We start from the raw sequence: 26,835 nt of genomic DNA on the forward strand, positions 1-26,835 counted from the left end.
AATGTATTTTTGTAGTGTTCATGACTAACTTTTTTATTTCAGTTTTATTTATTTATGTGTCACTTTAGTACATTGTGAGATAGTTTATTTTTCTATGAGAGCTGCAATAACTATGACTTAGCATTAATTTAATGCAAAATTATTGTACTTGGTCTCTAACATTAAAGAAATATTGTCTCTAATCCATGGTTGACATTCTGTTATTTTGCAATAATATTTAAACAAAAAACCTGTAAAAGTCTTTCCTCTTAATTTATTTTACTATGAAGTTTTGCCAAAGAGTTATTCAGCCCCATTGCTAGAATCCTACACATTATCATTCATGTGTAAGTCTTATGGGTATGAAGTTGAACAATATATGTCTCAAGTTTTGCTCTCAGCTATCAAGTTCCAAATTCAAGGAACCACAAGATCAAAGATTCAAAATGGCTTAGTTGGAGAAACAATTGTGTGGAAATATGGTTGCCTCTTATTTTCAAAGCAATTTTGCTTTAAAACATTTTTCCAAACCCAAACTTGGTGTTAGGCAGTGGGTCAAATGGGTGTAACGTGCAGTAACTTCAGGTCTCTTGAAGTCCAACACAAGTGAGCACTAAATGGGAAAGAAAGAAATAGAGTTTCAATCCAGTAGTTTCCTGTGAAAAGAAAGTGCTTCCCTATGTGCTTAACTCAAGATTCCAACTGCATTGTCAGCAGCAGATACTAAGATAGATAATGGCAAAATGCACATCTAAACAGCAATGTTTTGATCTGTCTTCTAAAGGCAAAGTTAAATCAGAATTATTCAAACTTGGGTCCCCAGATAGTGAAATGCAGCTCCTGTCATCTGCTGCACCTTAACCAAGGGGACAGGATTATAGTCCAGGTTGAAGAAGACTGAACATGACTAAGAGCTTCGCAGCCCAGTGGCCACCACTAAGAAGGCCCTACTTCATGTTCCCACCCAGCCTGTTTCAGATGGTGCTGGTATACAAAGCAGGGACTTAGCTGAAGGTACTTTCATATAGGAGGTGGTGCTCCTTTGGGTATCTTTTCCAGCTGCCAAATAATTCAGGACAGAGCCAGCACTTTGGGCCTGGAAATGAGAGTCTGTGAACTTTGCACAACATTTATAGGATATGGTTTAAATAATAAGCTGCTGCCCACATATATGCAGAAGTTTAGGTTTCTGGATGACTTTCAAAAGCACTCGAATAGTGCATGTGACTGTTGTCTGATCTGGATGTATCTGTAGCAGGATCAGTTTGCTCCAGAAATTGACACTTCTAACTTCCAAGAGTAGACCTGTCCACTGCCCCAGCCTGGACATTCAAGAGCCATACTGGATCTAAAAGCCCTCCCAAGTTCAAGTACAGTGGTACCTCAGGTTACATACGCTTCAGGTTACAGACTCCGCTAACCCAGAAATAGTGCTTCAGGTTAAGAACTTTGCTTCAGGATGAGAACAGAAATCGTGCTCTGGCAGCGCGGCAGCAGCAGGAGGCCCCATTAGCTAAAGTGGTGCTTCAGGTTAAGAACAGACCTCTGGAACGAATTAAGTACTTAACCCGAGGTACCACTGTACTGGCTCAGGACCTCCCTGTAATCATAAGGTGAGGGAGAGAATGCTGGTATTAATATACTAATGACAACGTGTCCTAAATTCCCAGGTGATCTTTCCAAATTGTTTCATGTTGTTCCATACAGCAGGGGTAAGGAACCCTCTGGCCTGCAGGCCAGATTCAGCCCACCAGACCATCACCCCAGAGCATGCCCACCTGCCCCACACTTGATGCCATATGCGCTGTCAAGTGTGCAGCATGTTGAGAGGCAGCTGCATCCGCTGTGCGACTTGAGTTCCACATGGAGAACTGAGTCGCACTAGCAATACCTGCAAAAGGGCTTTTAACTCCCCGCTCATCACCTGAAGACCAGCTGGTCAATATGGCAGCAGATAATTGACTGAAGGGTGGTCCCACTCATACGCCAAAGTCCATGGGGGAAGGGGGAGATAAAGATCTGGCCCACCAGGCCTAAACATTTCCTCACCCCTGCTATACACAAGATGGAACCCTGTGGAAACGTACAAGCCAAAGGGCATGAATTGTGAGCAGATATAGCAATCATCTTTGAAAAGCACCTCCAAAATGCATGTCTTTCACCCAATTAGCCGGCCTCATCCTCCCCCCCCCACTCCTGCTTTAATCAATCAGGAAGGGCAGGGGTCAAAGAAATATATGGTGGTATTCACCTCTCCAGTTCTGCCACCACAGCTCCTTCCTCACATCTGGTCGTCAGGCTTTCAGCATCTGGTGTTCTGGCCTCTCAGACTCAAAACACATAGCCATTATCTCACAGCAACACTCCTCCCTCCTTATAAAAGCAAAGAGAGGGAGCAAAAGGTCAGAAAATACCCACTCAGTGTACGATAGAGAAATGACAGCTCTTGTTTACAATCAATATGCCATCCTCTCACAATAGGACCAAAGAACAAAAATGGAGACTAGAAACTGCAAATCTCCAAAAGGCCAGGTCAGGCAGCTGTCAAGTCGCAAGATACAATAGACGTCCAGGAACAGACTCAGCAAGCCTCTCATTACCAGTTGCTAGAGAAGAGCAGTGGGGGGCTGTTGCCCACGTGCCTTGTTTTTGGGCTTCCCAGAGGCATCTGATAGGCCACTGAACTGGATAGGTATTTCATGTGATCCAGCAGAGGTCTTGCGTTCCTTTGCATTGTTCTCTTTAGCTGCCAAAGGACAACCCCAAAGGGTGCTTTCTCTTTTGCATTACCCCTTTGATGGCGAGCCTTGGTGGAAATATCTCCCTAGCTAAGCAGCCAGGCATCATAGCTCTCTCCTGGGTGCAACTTCCAAGCTGGACTTCATGAGTCTTGGTTCTCTTTCTACTCAGCAAAGAGGCACCAAGGAAGTCCTAGATGACCACCACCTTCCTCCTCTGGGCCTTTGGTTTCCCAGCTGCCATTCTCTGTGCTCGGCAGCTTCCATGGCACCACCTTTGTACTCGGATCTTCAGAGGCAGTTTTACTTATGCAGGCCTTCCCACCTAAACTTCAGTACACAAAAACTAATATTGGTTTCCATTGTCCACAAGAATGAAAACAAATCCGTAGGACTTTATCCTGCCGCTTTGGGGTTTTATTGCAAATGAAGAGTGGGATTGCAGTGGGAACAGCTAAATCTCTACAAAGCTTACCATTTCACTGTTACTATTCTTGTTCTTATTTTCTTTCATTTAGTGGTTCCAGTTGTTTGCTGAGCATAATCTCTGCATGCTCCCAAGAACTTTCAGATATATTGAATTTGCAGCTTGACCCCTTGGACAATCAAGACAACAATATTTTGTCTGAAAGAGTCTCTCTCTGTCTCTCTGTCTCTCTCTCTCTCTGTCTCTCTCTCTCTCTCTCTCTCTCTCTCTCTGTGTGTGTGTGTGTGAGAGAGAGAGAGAGAGAGAGAGAGAATCCATCCATTACCAATATTCTTTGAGAGATGCTATCTATGGCACCAAAATGGCACCATTCAAAAATAAGGAGGGAGGTAGAAAACCAAGAGGAGGAAATGGAGGATTGAACATTGAACAGGAACATCAAGCCTCAGTGTTTCGTTGCAAGTCCCAGTTGGGATACCTTAGGTCTGAAAGGGATGTGGATTCCACAGATGCTTTGTGCTGCCTTATTTGTACATCTGGACACTGACTAATAATGATGGTGGTCATGATAATACTTTTCAAATACATAAAGCAATACATATTATCTTTAAAAAGAGGAGCCACTTGGTGCCGTAGGAAGGGACTGCGGTGGGTGCAGACTGCCCCGGGTGTCAACACTGAGGGGGGTGATCGCAGGGCCTGGTCCACATGTCCTGGTCCTGGGGAGTGATGTGATGCCTCAGACACCTGCAGGCTCCGCCCGAAACAGCAATGTGGTGCTTGCAGACTCTGTGGAGGTTCTACGCAGCGTGCTCTGCCCCAGCTTGCCCTGCACCATGGGCAGCTTGCCCCGCCCCAGGTGCAGGGCATTTGCACTGCCCTGGGTGCCCTAGCAGCTAGCTACGCCACTGGAGCCACCCTAAGACAATTGTCTTAATTGTCTAGAGTCTAGAGCTCCCCTAGCTGCACCACTGTTTTAGAAATAATGAATCGCTGCGGAATGAGGTAGTACGAGGCAAACGTCTTCCCTCTGCAGAGCTGGGGGTTTTCTTGCCAGACCACCTTCCATAGCATAGAGATGGCTAAGAAACTATCCTAGCCGCCAGATTAACAGAATCTGGAGTGCATAACATAGGTTCCTCGGTTTAGATAGTGGTGTCTCACCGTGGAGCTGCTACAAACAAACGACCAAGATGGGACTTCAGAATTTGATCCAAAAACAGGAGTGTATTTATTTAGAGAAAGGCAAAAGACACGTCAGTTGATGAACTCTTTGTTGCAAGGTTGGACAGAGAAGGAGAAATATAAACGATAAGGTAGGAAAGGGGAGGACAAAAGATAGTGGGAGGCTTGTTGCATAGCCTTACTTACTCGGCTGAAACAAATGAGAGGGGGTGAAAACTTCGGCAATAGATTAAGCCCCAAAGCAAGGAGGAAATCAGGCATTTCCAGGCCACAGCAGGGTTGCCCCTAGCCAGGGACACAAAGCGAAGGTTTCTGAGGCATAAAGACAGGCAGACAGGCAGCAGCTAAACTTAGGAAACTAATTGGGAGCTCCACACATCTTTGTTGCTCTTTTGGCTTGCAGCCAGCTAAATTTCACTCAAAGTAGACCTCAATAAACCCAAATTAGCTATGCCCATTAATTTCAATGGGTTTACTCTGAGTAGGCCTAGTGTTGAATACTGTCCTTTGTCTGCTAAACATCATAGTATGGCTGGTGCATGGGGGTGGTCATAAACTGATAATGAACTACAGGGGTGCCAACTTGAATAAAATATTGGGGGGGAGGTAAGCTCCACCCCACATAATTGATCATATGACATGGTGCGTGCACACCACTTGAATGGCAATGCCCATCAACTTGAAGGGGGGCTCAAATATTTTATGGGGGGCAAAGCTCCCTCAGCCCCTAGGAGTTGGCTCCTATGATGAGCTATCGCCAACCTCTCTTCTGTGTCTAATATGGTGAGAAATAATTTTTGTGCCCTGCTACTCTGTTTTAATTAAAATGGGTCCTTCACTCTGAGTTGGATCTAAGTTGCTAAACTATCCTGTTTTCCTGTAGGTCTGTGTAGGAGTATTTGCTTATATTTTACACAGTTCTTTTTTTTTACTGCCATCTCTCTCGGGAATCTCATCATGGGATCTCTCCTCCTCCACCCTTGAACGAGTCCGTTTTTTCATTCAAGTGCTGTTTATTCATCTGTAGCTGGATTATGTCTGTTCAGAATCTGATTTATTTCAGCCGGCCCTGAAATTCTGAATTGGCCCTTTGCCCTGGTTTCCACACTAAACCTTTGTCAGCGATACTCTCAGTTTCCATAGCTGCTTTGTCCTCTTCATTGCTCCCTGGGTACATTTATCCCTTCACTCGCTCCTGTGTTTTAAAGGCCAGCTAAAAGGGCCGAGAAGCAGAACTATACTAGCATAGTACAGACTAGCATCCACACTGATTCATCAGATATCCCAGATTAGCCTGGAAAAAAATACTGGGGTTGTTTTGATTATGCATTACTGATATCTGGCTGGGCAGTAATATTAAGAAGAGTCTCCTGCTGGATCGGCCTGGCATTCTCTTTCTACGATGGCCAACCAAATAACTCTGGAAGCCTAAAAGCAGGCATGGGGACGATAGCCTTCCCTCTGTGTTGCTCCCCAGCAACTAGCAATCAGAGGCACATTGCCTCTCATAGTAGAGATAACATATAGCCGTGATTAGCAGATCTACACTAAGCACACAAGCACAGACAAAATGAATTCAGAAATAAAACTCCAAATCATTTCCTCATAGGATGTCTTCATGTTACCTCCTTAGAGCGCAGTGAAATTTATTGGGGGGGGGGTCAGGGTTCTTGACAGCTCTTCTGTCTCCTCCTCCAAAGCTGTCCACATCAGCATGGATTCATTAGTGTCAGATTTGTTTCTGTTTGTGTCTATACATCAGTGGGCACTGATGAGGCGGCGATGTCTTTATCCTATGCAAAGTTGCTTGTGTCCTGGCTAGCAACGAATTAGGAATGGTTCAAAAGCTCCAATCAGTGGGAAGCTGTACTGAGAAACAATGTCTCCCAAGCAGTAGTATTTTACGACAAACAACAGAATACAGTGGTACCTTGGGTTAAAGAACTTAATTTGTTCCGGAGGTCCATACTTAACCTGAAACTGTTCTTAACCTGAAGCACCGTTTTAGCTAATGGGGCCTCCTGCTGCCACTGCGCCGCCGGAGTCCGATTTCTGTTCTTATCCTGAAGCAAAGTTCTTAACCTGAAGCATTATTTCTAGGTTAGCGGAGTGTGTAACCTGAAGCGTATGCAACCTGAAGCGTATGTAACCCGAGGTACCACTGTATGTATGCATTCTGGATAATGTCTGTGTGAACACAAATCTAAAACCCTGTACAGTGGTACCTCGGGTTACAGACGCTTCAGGTTACAGATACTTCAGGTTACAGACTCCGCTAACCCAGAAATAGTACCTCGGGTTAAGAACTTTGCTTCAGGATGAGAACAGAAATTGCACGGCGGTGGCGCGGCGCCAGCGGGAGGCCCCATTAGCTAAAGTGGTGCTTTAGGTTAAGAACAGTTTCAGGTTAAGAACGGACCTCCGGAACGAATTAAGTTCTTAACCCGAGTTACCACTGTACTGGGAATGCAGTGAGTGGACTGCAAACAGTGTAGATGCAGTCTCACAGTGAAAACTAAACAGCAGACATAAAATTGCAGTAATAATGACATCTAGTGGTGAGGAGATGTATACAAACCGAATACACACAAAATGACCAATTTGCATCTGATGGCTCAAGTAGCACTGCTTATTTGATACATAAAGTAAGCTGGACTTTTAACCAACTGGAAGCTGGTTAAACCAGCCAAGTTCACGTTGAACTAATTTAAGAATGCAAGAGGCTGCTTGAACTGCTTCATTGGATCTGCGCAAGTTCTAATAAGAACATAAGAGCTTTGAAACTGCGTGCACTTATATATTTTGTATATTTTGCCTGAAAGGCAGGCTAAAACAATCTTAAAACAAACCATCTTCAATCCACAATACAGGCTCTAAATAATGTTCCATATTTGTACATCAGTATCTGTACATAAACAGCATATATACAGTTTGCAGAGGTGGAAATGGGCTTGATCGGCCTACACAGCGCTGGACCCAGGAAATCCAGTTGGCACCTCTAGGTGGGATCAAGAAAGGAAGAGAAAGGAAGAGACAACAGGAAGAGGCTATTTCTGCTTGATCTTGCTGCTCCTCCATAATCGGCTCAGTTGCTCCCGCATTTCATGAAGCTGGAGAGATAGATAAAATCCCACAGTCAGAGCCATCAAAGTGAGCTTCTTTCATTACTTCTCACCCCCCCCCCCCCCGCCCAGATCCACCAAGGAATTCAGCTTCTTTCCCCTTTAGTCTTAAGGCCCCACAAGGCCATCTTCAGGAAGGAGAACCTCCAGTGGAGATTGGGAGGAAATGTTCTCTGGTCCTTCTTCTTTCCTCCCATCCCAGGGTTCTGCTGACTTCTAATGCCAAGCTCCACGCACATGTTGAATACTCACATCGTAATGCAGGCCGAGACTGTAATAGGCTTCCAAGCAAATATAATTGGTGGCTTTGATGGCCTGGGCCTTCTCTAGCCGGTCTGAAGACCTCATGTACTGTTGGAAGTGCTGAGGAAGGAAAAAGCATTGCACAGGCCAAAAAAATCTCCCAAGTCCATTATTGTGCTCTTTGAGAGCTGTGCCTGATTTTAAAGAACTCTACATGGACCTCGCAGTTCGAAAGCACGTCCAAGTGTATTTAGATAAATAGGTACCGCTCCGGCAGGAAGGTAAACGGCATTTCTGTGCGCTGCTCTGATTCGCCAGAAGCGGCTTAGTCATGCTGGACACATCACCTGGAAAAACTGTCTGCGGACAAACATCGGCTCCCTTGGCAAGTAAAGCGAGATGAGTGCCGCAACCCCAGAGTCCTTTGCAACTGGACTTAACTGCCAGGGGTCCTTTACCTTTACATGGACTTTGTTTTCCAGAAAATGCAGCAATTCTGCAGACATTCTGGAGAACAGTTAAACCAGCTCAAAACATACTGAGCATGCTGAATGCATTTTGTAAGAGGTCTAGTCAGTGTTTTTTTCTGGGGGTACACAGGAGTACGCATACCCCTAAACATTTTGTGAATCTAAGTTTGACCTCGTTGAGGGGCAGTATTTCAATATGAGTAGGAAAATGAGAGCACCCCTAAACATTTTTTAAAGAAAAAAAGCACTGGGTCTAGTCATCCAGCCAAAGAGACACAGCCCCATAGGGAACAATTTCACTAATGAAATACCCACCCCCCCCCCCCAGTGGTAAGATGTCCCTGCCAGTCCAGGGACAGTCCCGGGTTTACATAAGCTGTAGCGGTTTCACATTTGATCCTGGAATGTCCCGCTTTCCCTTAGGATGTCCCTGTTTTCACTGGAGAAATGTTGGAGGGGAAGTCTCTTATTTTCATTGAAGAAATGTTGGAGGGTAGGCAGTCTGTCCATCAGCACACCACACTTGAAAGGAATAGAGACTCAACATTCAACACTCACCTCCAAGATCTTCAGAAGGTGGTGCATTGTGGGGGCCTCTGAAAGTAGCCCCTTGAGCATTGCACCCAGGGCTTCAGAGGCTCCTCTGCAAAGGGCCTGCAAGCAACAGAAAACAAGCAACGTCATTGCTACATAGCAGATCTCCATCCCCAAACAGAGCAGGCAGAAAAGGAGCTATGCAGAGCCTTTTCGCTCAGACTGTCTAAGACAGTTCCTCCTTTGGGAAGGGGATCCATGCACAGAGGGTACAAAGGTGGGCTTGTTATCAGAATGCCTCCTCTTGCTTCATCTGAAATGCAGAAGTCTGTGCATTGCTCAAGACGAAATGTGCCTTAGTGGTTCAGCTCAGAGACAAGGGATTGGTGACCACAGACACAGCAGGTGTTTTTCAAGACTGTTGAAATTCAGTAAGAATTTACCTTGTCGCAAACCGCTTCGCTTTCTGTGCTCTTTATAATGAGGCGTGACAGAGTGACTTGGAGCAGCTTCGCCTCTAGTTTCTCTGAGAGCGGAGGGCTGCTTCTGCTGTAAGGGGGGAGGAAAAACCAGGATTCTATTATGTGATGGAGGGAATATTCATCAGATTTAGCTGAAGTTGTGCTTGGCTCCATCATCCAGCCCAAAAGAAGGTATCCCTGAGAACCAGAGGGGAAAAGATATGCACATTTGGGTGACATTTCAAAGGAATTGGTACAATTTACTCCAAAAAGGAAAAAGAAAACCTCAAGGTGTTTGTTGGTTTCTGTACCTGTTTATAACTATCATAAACAAGGTTGCAGTTCCCATGGCAGCAGGAGTCTGCCCACAGCCTCCCAGCCCAGCCAGACTTCCTTGCATCTGTGGTATTTGAGAAAGCTCAGGTGGACTGGGAAGCTTCTAGGAGTTTTGTCTAGTCAGCAGCGAAGGCAGAACTTTATTTGAAATGGATAATAAAGGAAAAGGGGGAAAAAATCTCTGCTATTATTTAAGTTAAGTAAGGTCAGTCATCGGTCCTTGTAAGTTCAGGGGGAGGGATCCTTACCCACCCTAAAAAAAAAAGTAGCAGAAAATCTCACCCCACATGCATGCGGGATGATGAATCTGCAAACATGTGATGGATTTTTTTACCACACTGTTTGCCAAAACAACTGATGCACCCATAATGTAGGAACCTATAGGAAAGTTGCTCTTGGAAAGAGCCTTTCTGGATCCAAACTCTGCCAAGGGGATGGAAACTTGCAAGCGTAGTTGTTCTAATGGCAGAGGCTTTCCCATTGATGATGAAAGGAAAAGAGAAAGGGATCATCAGAATATCATTTTCCTAGGCTGCAAGGCAAGCACATTTATAGCACAGTCTATTTGAAGCACGTCTACTTAGAAACAGGGCAATTCCCCCTAGCCGGCCTGAGGCCAACTTCTCTAAAGGACCTGTGGAGGGTTGTTAGGAGAGTCAAAAGCTCTTCCCAGAACCTCCTCAGAGCCAATAATCCTCAGATCCTTGCTCACCCACTTGCTGATTTGCCAGGGTTTGTGGCTAGTGGAGCACAATCTGCTTCTTTGTGGTGCATTTGCTCACTCCAGTCCTTTTCCTTTGCTTCTGACTGCTCTGTGGCGTGGGGAAAAATATCTCCTGTTCCACCAGACTCCTACCACAACTTACCTCAGATTTGCGATTGCATTCATGCAGCTGGTAAAAATGAAAAAGGCAAGGGGATGGTCTTTGTATCGCTCCATCAGGCCCTTGAAGAGATGGGTGGGGGGGACAGAAGAAATGGAAATCAGCTGCACGTAGTTCCTCTCAGCTCCCTAAAGTAGTTTACTCATAACTTCACCACCAACTGACTTTGAGCTGTTTTCTTGATATTGGACATGCAAGCAAGTTATCAAGCATGAAATGCAACTCCACAAAACCCATGTCTGTACAGTATCAATGTGAAGGGGTTTCCATGTGCAGAAGAGGCCACATATCCCAGGCACCCACATGTTACACGTAGACCTCTCCACAGAGAGAGGTTCTAGACATGCAGGTCCTCCATTTCCACTGTTCTCTTCTCTGCCGTGCACTAGCCTTACCCACCACCAGAATATCTTGCAGAAAATCCACTGCTAAGATCTCTCCTATCCACCCTGTGGGTGATACCTTCTCAAAGTACTACCTCACTCACCACTATCTTCTTAGCAAGGTCCTCCTTTGCCATGATGGGCTTCCTTTCTGCTTCTATTGCTGCTAAGAAATTGATGGCCATGCCGATCCCCTGGAAGTTATAAAAGGCAAGAAGCCATTAAAGTGATGGGAAGAGATCTTTGACGGCTTGCCTGAAACAGCCCAGGTGCCTCCTCACGCTGGAGATGGAAGCCAACATAAATGGCACCCACCACGCCCATAAGCGCCTAGTAGGAAGCTCCAAATTGGTACGGGGAATGTGTTTCACTGTGTTGGCAGCCAGGTGGGGATGACTGTACCTTTTCGCCATGGTCTTCCCATACTTCCAGGGAAGGAATTGGTCCCCCTTCCACTGGAGTCTGCGGGGTGACTTTGCTGTTCTTTTTCAATAAGGATTGCAGTCGTTGAAGCCTAGAGCAAAATGAGGAAGTAGGTGAGAAATGAGACTCACAGACTCCTCCCCTGTTACATGACTGCAGTGCCCCAGAGCCACGTCAAGGTTCAAGATGTGACATGAATTCCCACTTGTCACCGGTAGCTATTTGCATCTTCTTGATCTTCAAATGGTTCAGATTGCCAGCAAGCTGGTATCTCAAACTGTCCTGGGAAGGGAGTGTTTTCCTCAAGCCCAGAGGCAGGGGCTAAAAGGGGGCAGCTGCTGTGTTTACCATGGTCCTGACTGAGAAAGCCAATCTTAGCTAGGGAAGAAATAGCCCCCTACCCCCTGTGAGGGACTGGCATGAACCATCATAAACGATGAGACAAGCACAATGCAGAAGCTGTGGGAGAAAAGTCCTACTTACATGTTTGTTGATATGATTCTTCCTTTTTGAGCAATATCAATAAATATGAGCAGGTAGCTGGCTAGCTTCCAGGAAGCAGGTCCAGCAATGCTCTGAGGCTTACCTGTCCGGTGAGTTAGCAGGGGGTGACGTCACAGTGGAGGTCATCTCACAATGGCCTTAGCAGCCTGATATTGGAAGCCTTGGGCTCGCTCATTCCTAAGTTGCAAACAGAGCTAGTGAAAGTTTAATGAAGCAACCGTTGTGGGACATTTTGCAGTCAGACCTAACAATGCGTGTCTATGCTAGTTAGTAAATGAAGGGGTTAAGGACCACAGAGCTGTGAACTGCTAGAGAAGGCTTGGCTAGGTGATGCCGCCTCACCTTTGGGGAGGGAGGAAGTAAGCCTTGTTTCCTATTCCTTTCTCTCCCTCTACACTTTGAACCATGTAACTGACCAGACGCATGATGCTGGCGGTTTGTGCCCAGACTCCATGTTTGAAGATACTTTTTGTAGTTTGTGCTTTAAAAACGTTTTACCTGTTTCTGATGTGGCGTTGAATGATGCATCAGTAAGACCTCTGGTTACTGTAAATAAAGCATTTGAACTTACTTCAATTTGTGGTATATTCACTGTGAGAGGGGTAGAGGTGGTGGAGCACATTGTGAATGCTTAATACTGGAATATTTACAGATGTAACAACCGGTATTTCCCCACTTTGCAAACATTGCATATATTTCAGCTTTAAACTCTGCTTGGGGGCTCTTTTGGCTACAGAGTGAGACAAGTCCAGCGCTTTTTGAATTCAGGCAGTCAGCCATTTTTAATTTCATAGTTTCCCATGGGGGACATCAGGATTAATTGGCATTCCCCAGTTAAAGTGGTACCTCGGGTTACATACGCTTCAGGTTACATATGCTTCAGGTTAGGTAAAGGTAAAGGGACCCCTGACCATTAGGTCCAGTCGTGGCCGACTCTGGGGTTGCGGCACTCATCTCGCTTTATTGGCCAAGGGAGCCGGCGTACAGCTTCCGGGTCATGTGGCCAGCATGACTAGGCCGCTTCTGGCGAACCAGAGCAGCGCACGGAAACACCGTTTACCTTCCCTCCGGAGCGGTACCTATCTATCTACTTGCACTCTGACGTGCTTTCAAACTGCTAGGTTGGCAGGAGCAGGGACCGAGCAATGGGAGCTCACCCCATCACAGGGATTTGAACCGCCGACCTTCTGATCGGCAAGTCCTAGGCTCTGTGGTTTAACCCACTACAGACTCCGCCAACCCAGAAATATTACCTCGGGTTAAGAATTTTGCTTCAGGATGAGAACAGAAATCATGCAGCGGCAGCGCAGCAGCAGCAGGAGGCCCCATTAGCTAAAGTGGTGCTTAAGGTTAAGAACAGTTTCAGGTTAAGAACAGACCTCCAGAACGAATTAAGTACTTAACCCGAGGTACCACTGTATTTCCAAACAGCTGTGCCATCTAGTGGCCATAGAGATTACTTCCAGCAAGCTCAAAGCAATGCATATGAGATTCAGTTGACCTTCACAATGCCCCTTTGAGATAAGTTTAGATGTGGGGAAGGGCCACAGCTCAATGACAGAACTTCTGCTTGCAGGGGGAAACTCCAAGTTGAATCGCTGGCAACTCCACGCAGGTCTGAGAATGTCTCTAGACTGAAACCTTGGAGAGCTGCAGCCAGTCCATATAAACAGTACATACTGAGGAAGATGGACCGATGGTTTGACTTGGTATATGATTCCAATGTTCCTATGAGGGATGATAACGTGCCCAGGGCCAGCCAGCAGGTTTCATGAATGAACCCTTTTCCTGTTGGATATTTTTAAAAAATGCAGTGCAAAAGCATATTTTACCAATGAATATTCTGACCACTAATGTGACTGTTGAAAACTCATATTAGGGCAAGATCTTTCTTAAACCAATCAAAAATCACAAAATAGTATGCAAGCTTTTGAGTTCTCTGGAATTCTCCATCAGTTTCATCATTTTATGTGGGGGAAGGGATTGATGCCATTCATCTGGCTGGCAGGCCTTTTGAAGCTAATGGTCTCCCCTGGTTTGTTTGTTTGTTTGTTTGTTTGTTTGTTTATTGAATTGAACTGCAGATAATGGCGAAGGCAACAATATATGGAAACTGTGAAGAATGAGTTCATGAGACAAGTGCCTCACTTACTGAACAACTCAGAAACACCCTTCCTGACACCACATGAGAGTTTCTTGCAACTTTTCTGGGAAAATATTGGAAAAGGGAGAGGTGGAAATTTGAATTATTATTTTAAAGTATTGATAAACATGGTTGACAGGAAATGAGATTGGAAGGTGTTGACTTAGGTGTGAATTAAGGATTGTATAATAAATAATTATGGGTTGATATCCTAATACATAAACACAGTGAAGAAATTTGGAGGAAATAAGAAATAAGGATTGAATGTTTCTTAATACGCTATTGGAGGTAATATGATGTTGGACTAGACAACTGTTGTGGACTATTATATATAAAAACTATAGAAGCATCTCCTTTGAACTTCTTGTATTGAAAGAAATCAATGAACTGGAGAGTCCTGGATTGATGACTGGAAAAATATCACCTTACAGAGGGAGGAACTGCTGGATATTAATCTATTTTTTTTTTTTTTAAATAATATTTATTAAGATTTTCAAAAAAAAGAAAATACAGAAAGCAATAATTAAAATACGTTCATAGCCTTATTTTCATAAATCCACTTTCTGGGACTCCCCCCTTCCCCCACCCCTACCATATTCCTTTTTCATATTGTTGGCTCCACAAGCTCTCAGTTCTGAATAAAAACTTAATTTGTTTAAACCATTATTCGAATTTAAAATTTCTACACTCCACATCAATACCCTTAATAAAACACAGAAAATTTCTTTCCCAGGGCCCACCCCATTTTCATTCCACAATTTCCCTTTTTTTTTAATAATAGAAACACCCCACATAATAAAAATATCAGAAATAAGAAATAAAGAGTATAAAAGATGAGACAAAGCCAGTTCAAAAAAAAAGTTGACAAGCCTTTGGATTTTAGTTCTCCCCCCCCTGTCCCCGGTTTAATTTCCCCCTGACCACCAAACCATATTATCCGCCTGGAATTCTTACAATCCATGAATCACCTATTTCCCCCAACTCCTTGCTGGTTTTTTTTTCTTTTTTTCCCTTTCATAATTATTTTTAGAACACTTAACTTCAGATCTTTAATAAAGCTCCCCCCATTGTTCTTTCCAAATTATAGTCCAGTTTCCTCTTGTTCCGCTGCTGAAACGTTCTAATTCAGAAGCTTAGTAAGTCTGCAGGGATTATTGTTATTCAGGAACAAAAACTTGCGTTCAGTCCCTTCCTTTCTTCAATAGAAAATTCTATTGTCTCCTTTAGCTGAACACCCTGTAGACAAAATATTATTTCCGTTTTGCAGCTTTCCCAGAAGATAACCAGTCCTGTAAAATTCCAATGGTGTTTTTTTCACTTACGACCATCTTTGTAATGTCCCGAAACTCCTCTAGGGGGATTGTTATAACTTTGTCTTCTCTAGTCCAAAAGTCCGATTGTTATCCATATTTTCACCATTTTGTATCCAAGTTTTAACGAGTTGTAGCAAATTGTAACAAATTTAGCCAGCAAAGTTCTCATAATAAAATCCTCTCTGCTTTCCGATTTTGACAGCTACTTTGACAGCTGTCAAAATCTCCGACTCTTTTCACCAGGCTCTCTCTTCAATCACCCCGGTTCCCAGGGGGGGGGGTTACGTTTCTTCTCCCTCAATTCATCCTCCAGCACAGTTCTTATGATTCCCCATCGTGGAATTCTTAGTGATTATCAGCAATACAAATCTTTTTGGACCTTGGTTTCCCCGTCCTTGTCTTGAAAGGTTTACAATAGGGGGGGGGACTGACTTCCTTTTTGGATCCCCCCCCGCTCGTATCCAATTCAAAAAGAAATTCTTTTTTTCCTCCTTTTAAACCCAGTTTCCAAATTACTCACGGGTTGTTGTCTAAAAGTCCGAATTTTCAATAGAAGAAGTCAGCGCTCTCCGCCGGATGGCATGCGGCTGCGCTCGGCAGGGATAGCAGAGGACTCAAAGCACCACGCTTCTCCCCGGCACCCGATCCGTAGCCTTTAAAAAGGCTCCTTCACGAGTCGGGAGGGCGCTAGCGGTGCCAGCCGAGTCTCCATGTCCACGACCCTCGTGGCCGTGGTTTTTAAGGGTCCCCGCATCGCCGGTGCGGTAGGACCCAGCCCCTGCCGAGCAGGCTCCCTCCGGAGCTCGGAGGGAGTCCGCCATTCGGCGATGGCGCCAACCCGGAAGTCCTGCTGGATATTAATCTAGATGGAACATTTGAGTATTCTGAAGAATTATTGTAAATGTTGAAAGTCTTTTTTACCTATTTCTTTCTGTTTTATCTTTCTTTCTCTCTTTATACCTTTATTACTATCTATAATATTCTCTGTATTATTGTATTTTGAAAAGTCTGAATAAAGCTATAAAAAAAGAGAGAGAGTTTCTTTTACTTCCTGCGAAGCCTGTAATGTGATGAACATTGTGGGCAGACTGTCTAAACTATGCACTGAGACACAGATGATGTGCTTTCTGAAATAATTCTGGCTTGGACTGGTTCTGCATTGTGCAAAAGGTTATGCTCTGCCCTTGTTTAATATTTTACAGTCACGGAGAGCTAAGACAAAAACGGAAGTGCAGAGCTGTTGAATATTGACAGTCAACAGGGTATGTTAGCTGGGCATTTTAATAAAATGTATTTTTTGAAACAGATTCACCTGTTGTAAAAATTAGGTATTGGTAGCTGGCATGGGTTTTTCCCCTATTTTGGCTCAGTGAGAAGAGAAAGGGAGGCACACTCCTATTCCACTCCTATTGGTACTAGTGGTATTTAATGTTTTCTTATGCAAAGCCACCCTGTGCTCCAGATTGGAAGAAGCATGAGGTCTAAAAATATCCAATAAATAATTTTAATCCTTCTCAGGCATTATGGCATGATTACAATCATGGGTGTTCCATTCTGGGGGAGTGGCAGGACTGGGACCGCTGCCCTAACTCTGTTCAGCTCAGTCATGTGACCTGGCATCCCTGACATTGATGCCAAAATCCAGCATCGCCTGAGCTCTGCGAGTGCAGCTTTCTCCCAATTGAAGTGCAGAGTGCTTGAGGACTGGGACATTCGCAGGGAAACCAAAATGCTTGTTTACAAAGCTATGGAACTACCATAGCTGTATGCTTGTGAAATGTGGACCACTTATAAACGCCATCTCCAACTCCTCGAAAGATTCCATCAACGGTGTCTCCGAAAATTTTTACACATCACTTGGGAAGACGGGCGAACTAATGTCAGTGTACTGGAAGAAGCAAAGATCACCAGTGTCAAAGCAATGATTCTTCAATATCAACTTTGTTGGACTGGTCATGTTGTGCGGATGCCTGATTATCATCTTCCAAAGCAACTACTCTATTCTGAACTTAAAAATGGAAAGCATAATACTGGCGGTCAACAAAAGAGGTTTAAAGACTCTCTCAAGGCAAATCTTTAAAAATGCAGTATAAACACTGGCAACTGGGAAACACTGGACTGCGAGTGCGCCAGTTGGAGAACAGCCTTTACCAAAGGTGTCATGGACTTTGAAGGCGCTTGAATGCAGGACGAAAAGGAGAAATGTGCTAAGAGGAAGGCATGCTTGGCAAACCCTCACCGTGATCAACTCCCACCCGGAAACCTATGTCCCCACTGTGGAAGGACGTGTGGATCCAGAATTGGCCTCCACAATAACTTATGGACTCACTGTAAAAACTGTGTTTATGGAAGACAATCTTACTTGGCTATGAGTGATCGCCGAAGAAGAAGAAGAAGAAGAAGAAGAAGAAGAAGAAGGGTGGTGTGAGTCAGACTCTATTGTAAAAGCTTGTTTTCCCTCGGCCAGGCTTAGACCTGGCTCACGTGGCAGCAGCCACACCCCTGAACAGAGTTTGGAACAAGAATAATTTACACCAGCTTAATTTGAGCAGCTGTAAATTTCGCTGACATCCTACACTTAGGATTGCTCCAGTAGGAACAAGCAGAGATGCTGGAGGTTACTTTGATGGTTTTAGAAAAGCAGCCAATAGCCTTAAGTGATTTTGAAAGGAGAGAGCCATTTAGGAATCGGAGTTCAGCTTTTTCCCCATTCCCCCACTGGCTGGGAGTGAGTGTGAAAGAAGAATATTCAGTCTTATCTTGGAGCTGGACTTGCAAACACAAAAGGGACATGGTTTTGCTCTCTGTGAGGATCCAGTGCTAGGGCATTAAGGAGCCTGCCTGGAAAGCTGAGGGAGGAGACTATTATCTATCGCAGTGTAAATGCTGTGAGGCCGTTTGTCTTCTACTCAGCCTGTATATGTGTGTAAATAAAACCATACATCACAAAAAAGGCAACACAACAGTTTTAAGTGAGCTTCATCCTAAATAAACTTAACCTGAGAGATGTTCTGGCACCCCTGAAATCACTCACCAGAGCTTCAGGTGTGCACAGGGCCGGATGAGGTTTGATGAGACCCTACTGAAGGTAATGGGGCCATTTATATATCCAGCTGTCCTTTGTCAACAACAACAAAAATTGTGTTGAATATATGCTATATGGTAATTTATGGACCAAATAGGTCCATATACAACACACAACACTGTTGCTGTATGTAGGTTTTATTTTATTTGTTTTTTATCTTATATTTTGGAAATCAACATCCAGTTGTTGTTTTTTTATTTTTGGGGGGAGGCCAAGAGAGTGGGGCCCTAAGCTATAGCTTGTTTAGCTTATATGTAAATCCAGCACTGGGTGTGCATAACCACGTTTATTAAACAGACACAGAAATGTTACTGCTGCTACCATAAATCCAAGGGCTTAAGTTTCTGAAACATTACAAACCTAGTGCAGGTGGGGATGTTACCATTTTATTCAGTGATAGAGAACCTGCTGGACATCAGCTCCCATCAGCCTTGCTCCCAGGGTGATGGGGGATGTAGTCTAGCAACATCTTGAGGGCCACAGGCTCCGCATTCATGGTCATAATTGCTTATGGCAAAGCAGCATTATACTGTTGTTGTTTATATTTTGAAAAATATTGTGATTCCTTATGATTATCATGTTCTGTATTTCCAGGTACCATGACCTTTGTTCTTCACTGGTGAATAAACCTGTGTATTTTTAAGTAAGGCTGTGACTGTCCTGAGATGAAGTCACTTCCACCTTGTGACAGTGTCCATTCGACGTGGGAGAGATTCAGAATGAGGAAATCATCCACAGCGTAGCTGAGGTGATTCAAGGGCCGAGCTTGATGAAACATCAGGAAGCTATGCTCTTAAAGTTGAAGGAAGCAGAGGATGCAGTGCTGCCTAGTTAATCCTTTCCACCCTGGGCATCTTTCAGATTCACCACACAAACATTTGAAATTTGCACGTGAGTGGGTGGGAAGGAATATAGTTACTATACATTAAGCAACTTTCCTGAGCTTCAATGTATGGCTTTGCATTTATAAAACAGTTCTGTGAGATATGCAAGGTTGCTCTTCTGTTCCTCCACTCTTTTCTCTAAAGAATAAAAGAATTATTCCCGCAAGGAAATTTATTGTAGTGATAGGAGGTGAATAACTTTGTTTGTGACAAGCCCTTGCAACTCTATCATACAAATGAATCGATATGCAAAACTGTGCTGAAACATAGCCCTGTTCACTGAATTCATCAATAGATATATCATTTGGATATAGAAATATAATCTAGTAACCAGCTAGTCTTCCATATGTCAATAGTGCTTTTTTCAGTTCTTTCCCATAATTATTAATATTGAACAAAATAAATTGTCATACCATCAACATATATTTTATCTGTGTGCCTTTTATTGTATCATGTTGTCTGAAACTGAGCTAGATATAGCAGGAAATGTTATGTAACTCTATACAAGTTATTTCAGTTTTGTGACAGATCATTGTGGAGAATTACGTATGTAGGACTCTGTCGCTGACCTTCCAAACCGTGTGTGTTTCATGCCATCCCAATCTCTGAGCATTGTAGAAGAGTTTGGATTTGATATCCCGCTTTATCACTACCCGAAGGAGTCTCAAAGCGGCTAACATTCTCCTTTCCCTTCCTCCCCCACAACAAACACTCTGTGAGGTGAGTGGGGCTGAGAGACTTCACAGAAGTGTGACTAGCCCAAGGTCACCCAGCAGCTGCATGTGGAGGAGCGGGGAAGCGAACCCGGTTCACCAGATTACGAGTCTACCGCTCTTAACCACTACACCACACTGGCCAGGAGTACCAGGCACACTTATCAGGGTCTATGTTTCCATTTGGACAATGAGGCACAGCAGAGACTGTGGTGTTGTAATGATATACCATTTATTTACACATATATGCAACCTGAGCCCTAGACAGAAGGAGTTCAGCGCATTCACATCTCCTGCTTCTCCGTAGGTGCAGCAGTCTTGGATCCAAAAGAGCCAAAAGCCATGCCCTCTGTCCCTATAACGGCCTGTCAGCCCACATGGTGCTTTGACCCCTACTTTCTCTGCAGCTTGCCAACTCCAAACTAAACTCCCTCCTCGCTTACATCAGGCCAGATGGAAACCCTAAACCTTTCACAAACCCTTTTTGTTTGCACCCACTAACACGTGGCTGCAGGAGGGGCTCCACTCCCTTTCCTGTCTGTTGTGGAATGGTGTCATAGTGCTTTAAAAGTATAGTGTGAATGTGGTCGGAGATGTCACAACCATAGGCTGTGGACTAAATCAAATGAACATATTGGTTACTACAACAAAGGGATTTCCATGCAGAGGTTTTGAGTCATCTAAAGAAACAGTAATGTGTGCTTAAAATGAATAAATAAAGAAGGTTGGCAGGTTCCCCTTTTCTTCTTTCTTCTACCGTGATGCTTTAATAAAATGTAGCTTTGCTAGTGGTAGAAACGCCCACTATTAAAGCAGTTCACTCTAACATGAAACATTGGGAAGTCTTGTTGGGCTCGTGGCATTTTCCCTCCTCTGTCCTTGCATAATATTATTTGGTTCAGACAAGGTCATGGCTAATTTGTAAGATGTTCAGTTATCCTAGGCTCTTTGCAACGACCTTGTTAAGTTTATTTTTCTTCTGTTGTTGGAGTATATGTTATAATATGTCGTAAACCTAAAATCTTTTTTAAACACCTGTGACCTTGGTAGCTGTAATATAGTTGCACGAGGCTGGGTTTGCTGGGTTAGCCTTCAAAATCAATGAAATGTGTTTCTAATGAACCGTACAGGTAAGGGAGCAAAAAATGTCATTGTGGTTTTTTCTACATTAGAACAAATGTATTACTTATTAGCGCTGCACCCAAATGACTAAGCTGATATAATTCCTGATGGGCCCTTTCGGTTATTGATCACATGCTCCGTGCTGATTGCTTTTATGAACACAGATAGCTTCCATAATTTCCTGTCAGGTTATTAATGCAATAATTTGACTCATTAGACTTTCCTTCCCAGTATGCACCACCAGGGGAAATACTGAGGGAACATTTCCATCAGCTATTGCAAACCCAGATGGCTGCTGGTGATTTCTAAGTTAAACATTACATATATGTGTGTGCAAGGTATCTTAACAATGTATCCATAGTTTATAAAATATTCTGGAAACTGAAATATGCATACTCTCTCCGCTTGTGGATTCTGCTCCCCCCCCCCCAGTTAATTTATATGTACTGTCATTTCCCCATTAGATTTGCACAGAAATTGAGCTCACAAAACATTGTCCTTGTCCTTAAAATGTAAACAGAAGGCTGCCTTTATATATGACACTTTTTTATCAATGGAAAAATTATCTTTTTCTCATCTTGGCATCCTTGCATGCATTCAGACGCTGCTTCGCGCAGCTATAAAGTCACAGAAAGCACCTCTGCTGATTTTTAACATGACCAGTACAACTCTCTTTTTCCATATGGAGAGAGCAATTCACGATTAGAGAGTTAAGAAATGTTCATGACTGAAAGAGCCCCAAGATACAGCCTCGAATCAGGTGTGTCAGGTTTCTCTCCTGCTTTACAAGTTTAGAATACAGGAGGTCACTGAAGAGAATGAACTTCCTTGCAGCAGTATAATCATCACACCCTTTAAGATTTTTTACAGACATTTCTCACCCGCTGAGTGTTTCAAAGATAAAAAAATCTGATTTCAGGTAAATGTAGGGCTCCAAATCTCCCCTTGTGAATTGACAATTTGAGTCAGGCTTTGCGCTGTTTAAAAACATCTTTAGTCTGCCATGGAACTGGTATGATGATGCCCCCAGATCCCAGTCACTCAACTTATTTTTGCTGTTTATTTTGACTGTCAGTGAATATGGTTGATGAGAAATTTCCAGGTACTGGAAGTATATCAGAGGAGTAATAGTCTTCCTTTCTAATTATTATTATTATTATTACCACACACACAAACACACACACACACACACACACACACACACACACACACATTTCAGGAAGGGAATGACTTCCAGTATTATAGTTTTGTTAGTCTGTTTCAGTAAAAGCAACAGAATCTTGGAAGCTAATCAATTTATTCTGGCATTACAGTCCACAAAAGCATATGTCGTGATATGTCCGCTAGTCTTTAAGGTATCTCAGTACTCTTTACTGTCCCGTCCCCCCCAGCAATAGACTTACAGTGTTGCCCGTCTCTACACTTTTACCTTTCTGAAGTGGATAGAAAATAAAAATAATTAGAGAGACATAATAGAGTGAATAAGTTCATGCCACACAAGTCTTTATGTGGCCACTTAATGCTGTCCTCCCTTCAGAAAGGGTCATCTGTGGCTGATACGTACCCGGTACATATCATTCTGAAGAGACACAATCCTTCCATGACCACCGTATTGCCTCAGAATTGGACATGTGCCTCAAGATTCAAACACTCTATGTATAACTGAGGTGACAGAAGCCATGTTCAGGCGTTTCTGCCCATGCACATTGAAACAAGAGGTCCTGTATGGGGATATGCCCCTCATTCACGTTACCCTGGGTTCACGCTCTGTGCGTAGCAATGTATGTGCCTAAAGCTCCATGCATTTCCCTCCCACCCCTCTTGGGTGGAGGAACTTTGGGTGCCTATATCCGTACACATATAGAGTCCTTTCACACACTGTCAAAAGTTGAAGATGGGGGAATGGCCACTGTGTGGGCTGGGAGAGGAAAGGGAGCCAACGTAAACCCACCTCCACCATGCATACGGAACTGTCTAGCCTTCCTAGTGTCTTTGTGAGGGAGGTGTGTCATGATGTGAACAGCATATGATGGCATTTGTATGAGAGAATAAGAATGTTTTTCCCGTGCTAAGAATGTACCTCATGAGACAGAGACAACCACTTTTTTCCTTCAGGTGAGGGGGAACCAGATGCGGTCAAGCCAACCCCCACATAAAACTGAAGGCGATGTAGTCCCTGTATAAGGACTGCTACTATCTCACTTATGTGCATTTCAATTTGCCCTCAATTATTCTCTTGTGGAAATTACAGAAGAACAAAACACTGCAGTTGGCCACACCAGTCACCATTCTCAGACCACCACCCCTCAAAGAATCCTGCGCTTCTATCACCATAGCAATGAGACACTTACAATCACTACGATATAAGCTATTTTGCCTTCATTGGATTTTGTACAATCCTAGAGGAGATTATGTGCTCCATGCACACTGGTGGTGTTCTATTATTATGATTACAGTATGCCCGGATCTTATGCGCGCTTAGCTCGCGTGATTTTGAGTATACGTGGGCAAGGTGGGGGTGCTCTCTCGAGATTTTGCAGGAAGTCAGCCCAAAGGCATCCCTAACACTCCCAGGGTTGGCGCACTGAGTAGGACTTGCCCAAGAAACAAGGCTGAGAACTTAAATGCTCTTTTTGTGCTGAGTAGGCCCAAGCAGGACACAGGTGGCACTGTGGGTTAAACCACAGAGCCTAGGACTTGCTGATCAGAAGGTCGGCAGTTTGAATCCCCACGACGGGGTGAGCTCCCATTGCCCAGTCCCTGCTCCTGCCAACCTAGCAGTTCAAAAGCACGTCAAAGTGCAAGTAGATAAATAGGTACCGCTCCAATGGGAAGGTAAACGGCGTTTTCGTGCGCTGCTCTGGTTCGCCAGAAGCGGCTTAGTCATGTTGGCCACATGACCCGAAAGCTGTACGCCAGCTCCCTTGGCCAACAAAGCGAGATGAGTGCCACAACTCCAGAGTCGGCCACGACTGGACCTAATGGTCAGGGGTCCCTTTACCTTTACCTTAGGCCCAAGCAGACCTGGCATGAAAATAACTTTTAAGCTCTTAGTCTTGTTTCCAGGCAAGGTCTGTTCAACAAACCAGCTCTGGAACAGGTAGCATTGTTCTCTCTCTCTTTCCCCCCACCAACTACTTTATAGAAGGCAGGCTAGCTAGCCACAGGGTGGTTCTAAGGTGTCAGGGAACTGCCATCGGAAGGAAGGGAGGTGAAAGGGCTCACACAGGTTGGGAGAGACTCAGCAGCTGAAGAGGGAACCAGTAGGGGGAGAGGAGCTGAGCTGAGGGAAAGTGAGCTGGAGGGATGGCTCAGAGACACTTCCAGCGAAAACAGTGGGGAGGTTTCAGGACCTCCTGTAGGGACACCCACTCCTCGCCGGAAACTGTCACGCAGAGAGTCCAGAAGACGTGTTTCCGTTAAGGAGCTTTTATGTTGGAAGCGATTCCGAAAGCAACCACTGTCGGAATCTGCTAGTGACTAGAGGAGCCATGTCTGAGGGGCTCCGTCACAGACAGAGGTTTGTGGACTTGAACAAACTCTGAGGGGATACGATTTTACGCACAAGCAGCTCATCATCCCATCACAGCATTCCGACAGTCTTTGAAAGCAGCTTGTGCAGGAGAAGGCATCATGAGCAACCCAGCCGGAACCGGAGAAGCAGGAGCTGGAGCGGGTCCAAGCCTGGAAGAAAGGTACCGGGTGTTGGAGGTCCAGCTAGCGCTGCAGACGGCGAGGCTTGAGGAGAGGAGGGCTCAGGATGCAGACAAAAAGGGGAAAGCCACCCAGCTCGCCAGAAAGGTACCAGGATTGGTGCAGAAGTTTGGGGGGGAGCCCAAAGACTATCATGGCTTTCGGACAGAGATGCAATATGCCCTCAATCTGCAGTTTGATGAATTCCCTGACGAGGAATCACGAGTGGCTTTCGTGATTGGGCATCTTGAAAAGGGGGCGAGAGACTGGGTTAGACCCCTGATGGCAGCGAATAGTGACGTCCTAAAGGACACGATGAAGTTCTTTCGCGCCATGGATCTGATGTTTTCCAGCGATATTGAACAGGGAGTGGTGCGCAGACAGTTAATGGCTTGCAAACAGGGGAGCCGATCTGTCCGTGAGTACTGGACTGAGTTCACCATGTTGATCCATAAATTGGGGTGGGATCTATCGGCGGAACCCATTCAAATGCTCTTTGAAGAAGGGCTTTCTTCGGCTGTGAAAGACGAACTTTCCCGGGCGCCCAGGGCGGAGTCTATGGACCAGCTGACCAAATCAGCGCTGACCATAGGAGCGCGCCAGGAGGCGAGAGCATTGGAGAGGCGGGAAGGGAAGGGGGAACGTTGGAAGGAGTTCCGCATTCCAGACATTCCAGAGCCAACTTTCCCGCCGGTAGAGCCGATGGAAATCGGAACAGCGCGTGCGCGCGCAGTTTCAAAGCCCAGTGAGGGGGGAAAGAAGGAGGGAAAAGGCGCCCGGAAATGCTATCTCTGCCAACAGCCAGGTCACTTTGCCAGAGTCTGCCCCCAGAGGAAGGAATGGCAAGGGATGGTAGGAGCTGTGGAGGGAAGAGAGGAAGAAATACCGGAGCAAGTAAAAGCCAACGCCTGGCTGCCACCGTCGGGGCACAGCAGCCAGGCCAAAGAGCAGTGAAAGTGCCCACGCCAGAACCTCCTAAACCCGCCCTAGTGATAGAAGTGGCGCTAGAGCTGCCAAACGGACACCCTCTAAAGATAAAGGCGCTGTTGGACTCAGGCAGCTCCTGCAATTTCATGAGCAAAGAGTTTGCAGCTGAACACCAGATACAGACGATCCCTTTAAGCAACCCCCTGCAGGTGACCACGATCGATGGCAGGGAGCTGTTGGGAGGAGAAGTCAGCTTGCAGACCGTCCCAATGATAATGAAGGTGGCAAGGCACACCGAACTGATAGCGTTTAATGTGGCCACCTTGGGAGGAGCTCCCATTATATTGGGGATGAGCTGGCTAGCGTTACATGATCCGCTGGTGGGCTGGCATCAGAGAGTGGTTTCTTTTGGTTCAGCACATTGCTTAGAACACTGCAAAGAGGGAAAGGGTTTGGCAGGGGCCCAAGCCACCCTAGCAGGGACTGAAGTAATGGAGAACGTGAAGGTACCACGACAATACGCAGATCTCCGCGACGTCTTCAGCGAAAGGGAAGCTGACCAACTACCCCCGCATAGACCCTTTGACTGTCAAATCAATTTACTCCCTGGGGCACAGCTCCCTGTAGGCAAGCTGTACGCCATGTCAGACAGAGAGATGCAGGAGCTAAGAGAGTTCATTGACAAGAACCTGAAGAGAGGGTTCATCAGAGAGTCCAGGGCGGTGGGGGGCAGCCCAGTGTTTTTTGTGGATAAAAAAAACACGAACAAGCCGAGGCTGGTGTGTGACTTCAGGGCCTTAAATGCAGTGTCAGAACCAGTGGCCTTCCCTATGCCCAGGATTGACGACATTTTGACAAGGGTGCGGAAGGGAAAGATTTTCACAAAGCTGGACCTAAGGGGGGCGTACAACCTGATACGAATAAGGAAGGGGGATGAATGGAAAACCACCATGTTCACCCCTTTAGGGGCATTTGAATATTTAGTTATGCCCTTCGGCCTACAAGCAGGCTCCGCATGCTTTCAATCGTTTATGAACCACGTCCTGGGGCCTTTGCTTTACAAGAATTGTGTGGCCTTCTTAGACGACGTGTTGGTGTATTCTGAGAATGAGGAGCAGCATGTGAGAGACGTCAGAGAAGTGTTGAGCAGGCTGCAAGCCAACCAGCTGTGGGTGAAACTGGAGAAGTGTCAGTTTCATACCAAGGAGGTGGAATTCCTGGGGTATCGCCTGTCAGACAAGGGATTGGCCATGGATCCCGGCAAGG

General features: G+C 45.1%; 1 protein-coding gene and 2 long non-coding RNA genes across 7 annotated transcripts; 1 reads left to right on the top strand and 2 right to left on the bottom strand.

Moving 5' to 3' along the window:
• Positions 1–414: 414 nt before the first annotated feature.
• On the bottom strand, positions 415–6,268 carry LOC308459569. Of its 3 annotated transcripts, none has more exons than XR_013978163.1 (5): positions 4,516–6,268; positions 3,193–3,313; positions 2,770–3,042; positions 2,231–2,352; positions 415–592 (listed from the first exon to the last, which is right to left on the bottom strand). It is a non-coding gene; the product is annotated as an uncharacterized lncRNA (long non-coding RNA). The 3 variants fall into 3 exon arrangements; XR_013978164.1 differs by having other exon boundaries at positions 2,770–3,047; XR_013978165.1 differs by having other exon boundaries at positions 2,770–3,313.
• A 933-nt stretch (positions 6,269–7,201) lies between these two features.
• LOC308459501 (uncharacterized protein) lies at positions 7,202–11,938 on the bottom strand. Of its 3 annotated transcripts, none has more exons than XM_080975090.1 (8): positions 11,772–11,938; positions 11,165–11,276; positions 10,867–10,956; positions 10,362–10,441; positions 9,142–9,247; positions 8,723–8,818; positions 7,704–7,814; positions 7,202–7,439 (listed from the first exon to the last, which is right to left on the bottom strand). In XM_080975090.1, the coding sequence occupies exons 1-8, from the start codon at positions 11,813–11,815 to the stop codon at positions 7,377–7,379; spliced, it is 702 nt and encodes a 233-aa protein (XP_080831216.1). In that variant the 5' UTR covers positions 11,816–11,938; the 3' UTR covers positions 7,202–7,376. The 3 variants fall into 3 exon arrangements, with proteins under 3 accessions (XP_080831216.1, XP_080831218.1, XP_080831217.1); XM_080975092.1 differs by having other exon boundaries at positions 11,078–11,276; positions 11,772–11,787; XM_080975091.1 differs by lacking the exon at positions 11,772–11,938 and adding an exon at positions 11,669–11,760 and having other exon boundaries at positions 11,078–11,276.
• Positions 11,933–19,449, top strand: LOC308459601. The gene is made up of 4 exons (XR_013978210.1): positions 11,933–12,048; positions 13,266–13,361; positions 13,774–13,922; positions 18,825–19,449. It is a non-coding gene; the product is annotated as an uncharacterized lncRNA (long non-coding RNA).
• The last annotated feature ends 7,386 nt before the right edge of the window (positions 19,450–26,835 follow it).

The sequence above is a fragment of the Podarcis pityusensis genome, assembly GCF_964106645.2.
Source record: "Podarcis pityusensis genome assembly, chromosome: 12".
Lineage (NCBI taxonomy): Eukaryota > Metazoa > Chordata > Lepidosauria > Squamata > Lacertidae > Podarcis > Podarcis pityusensis.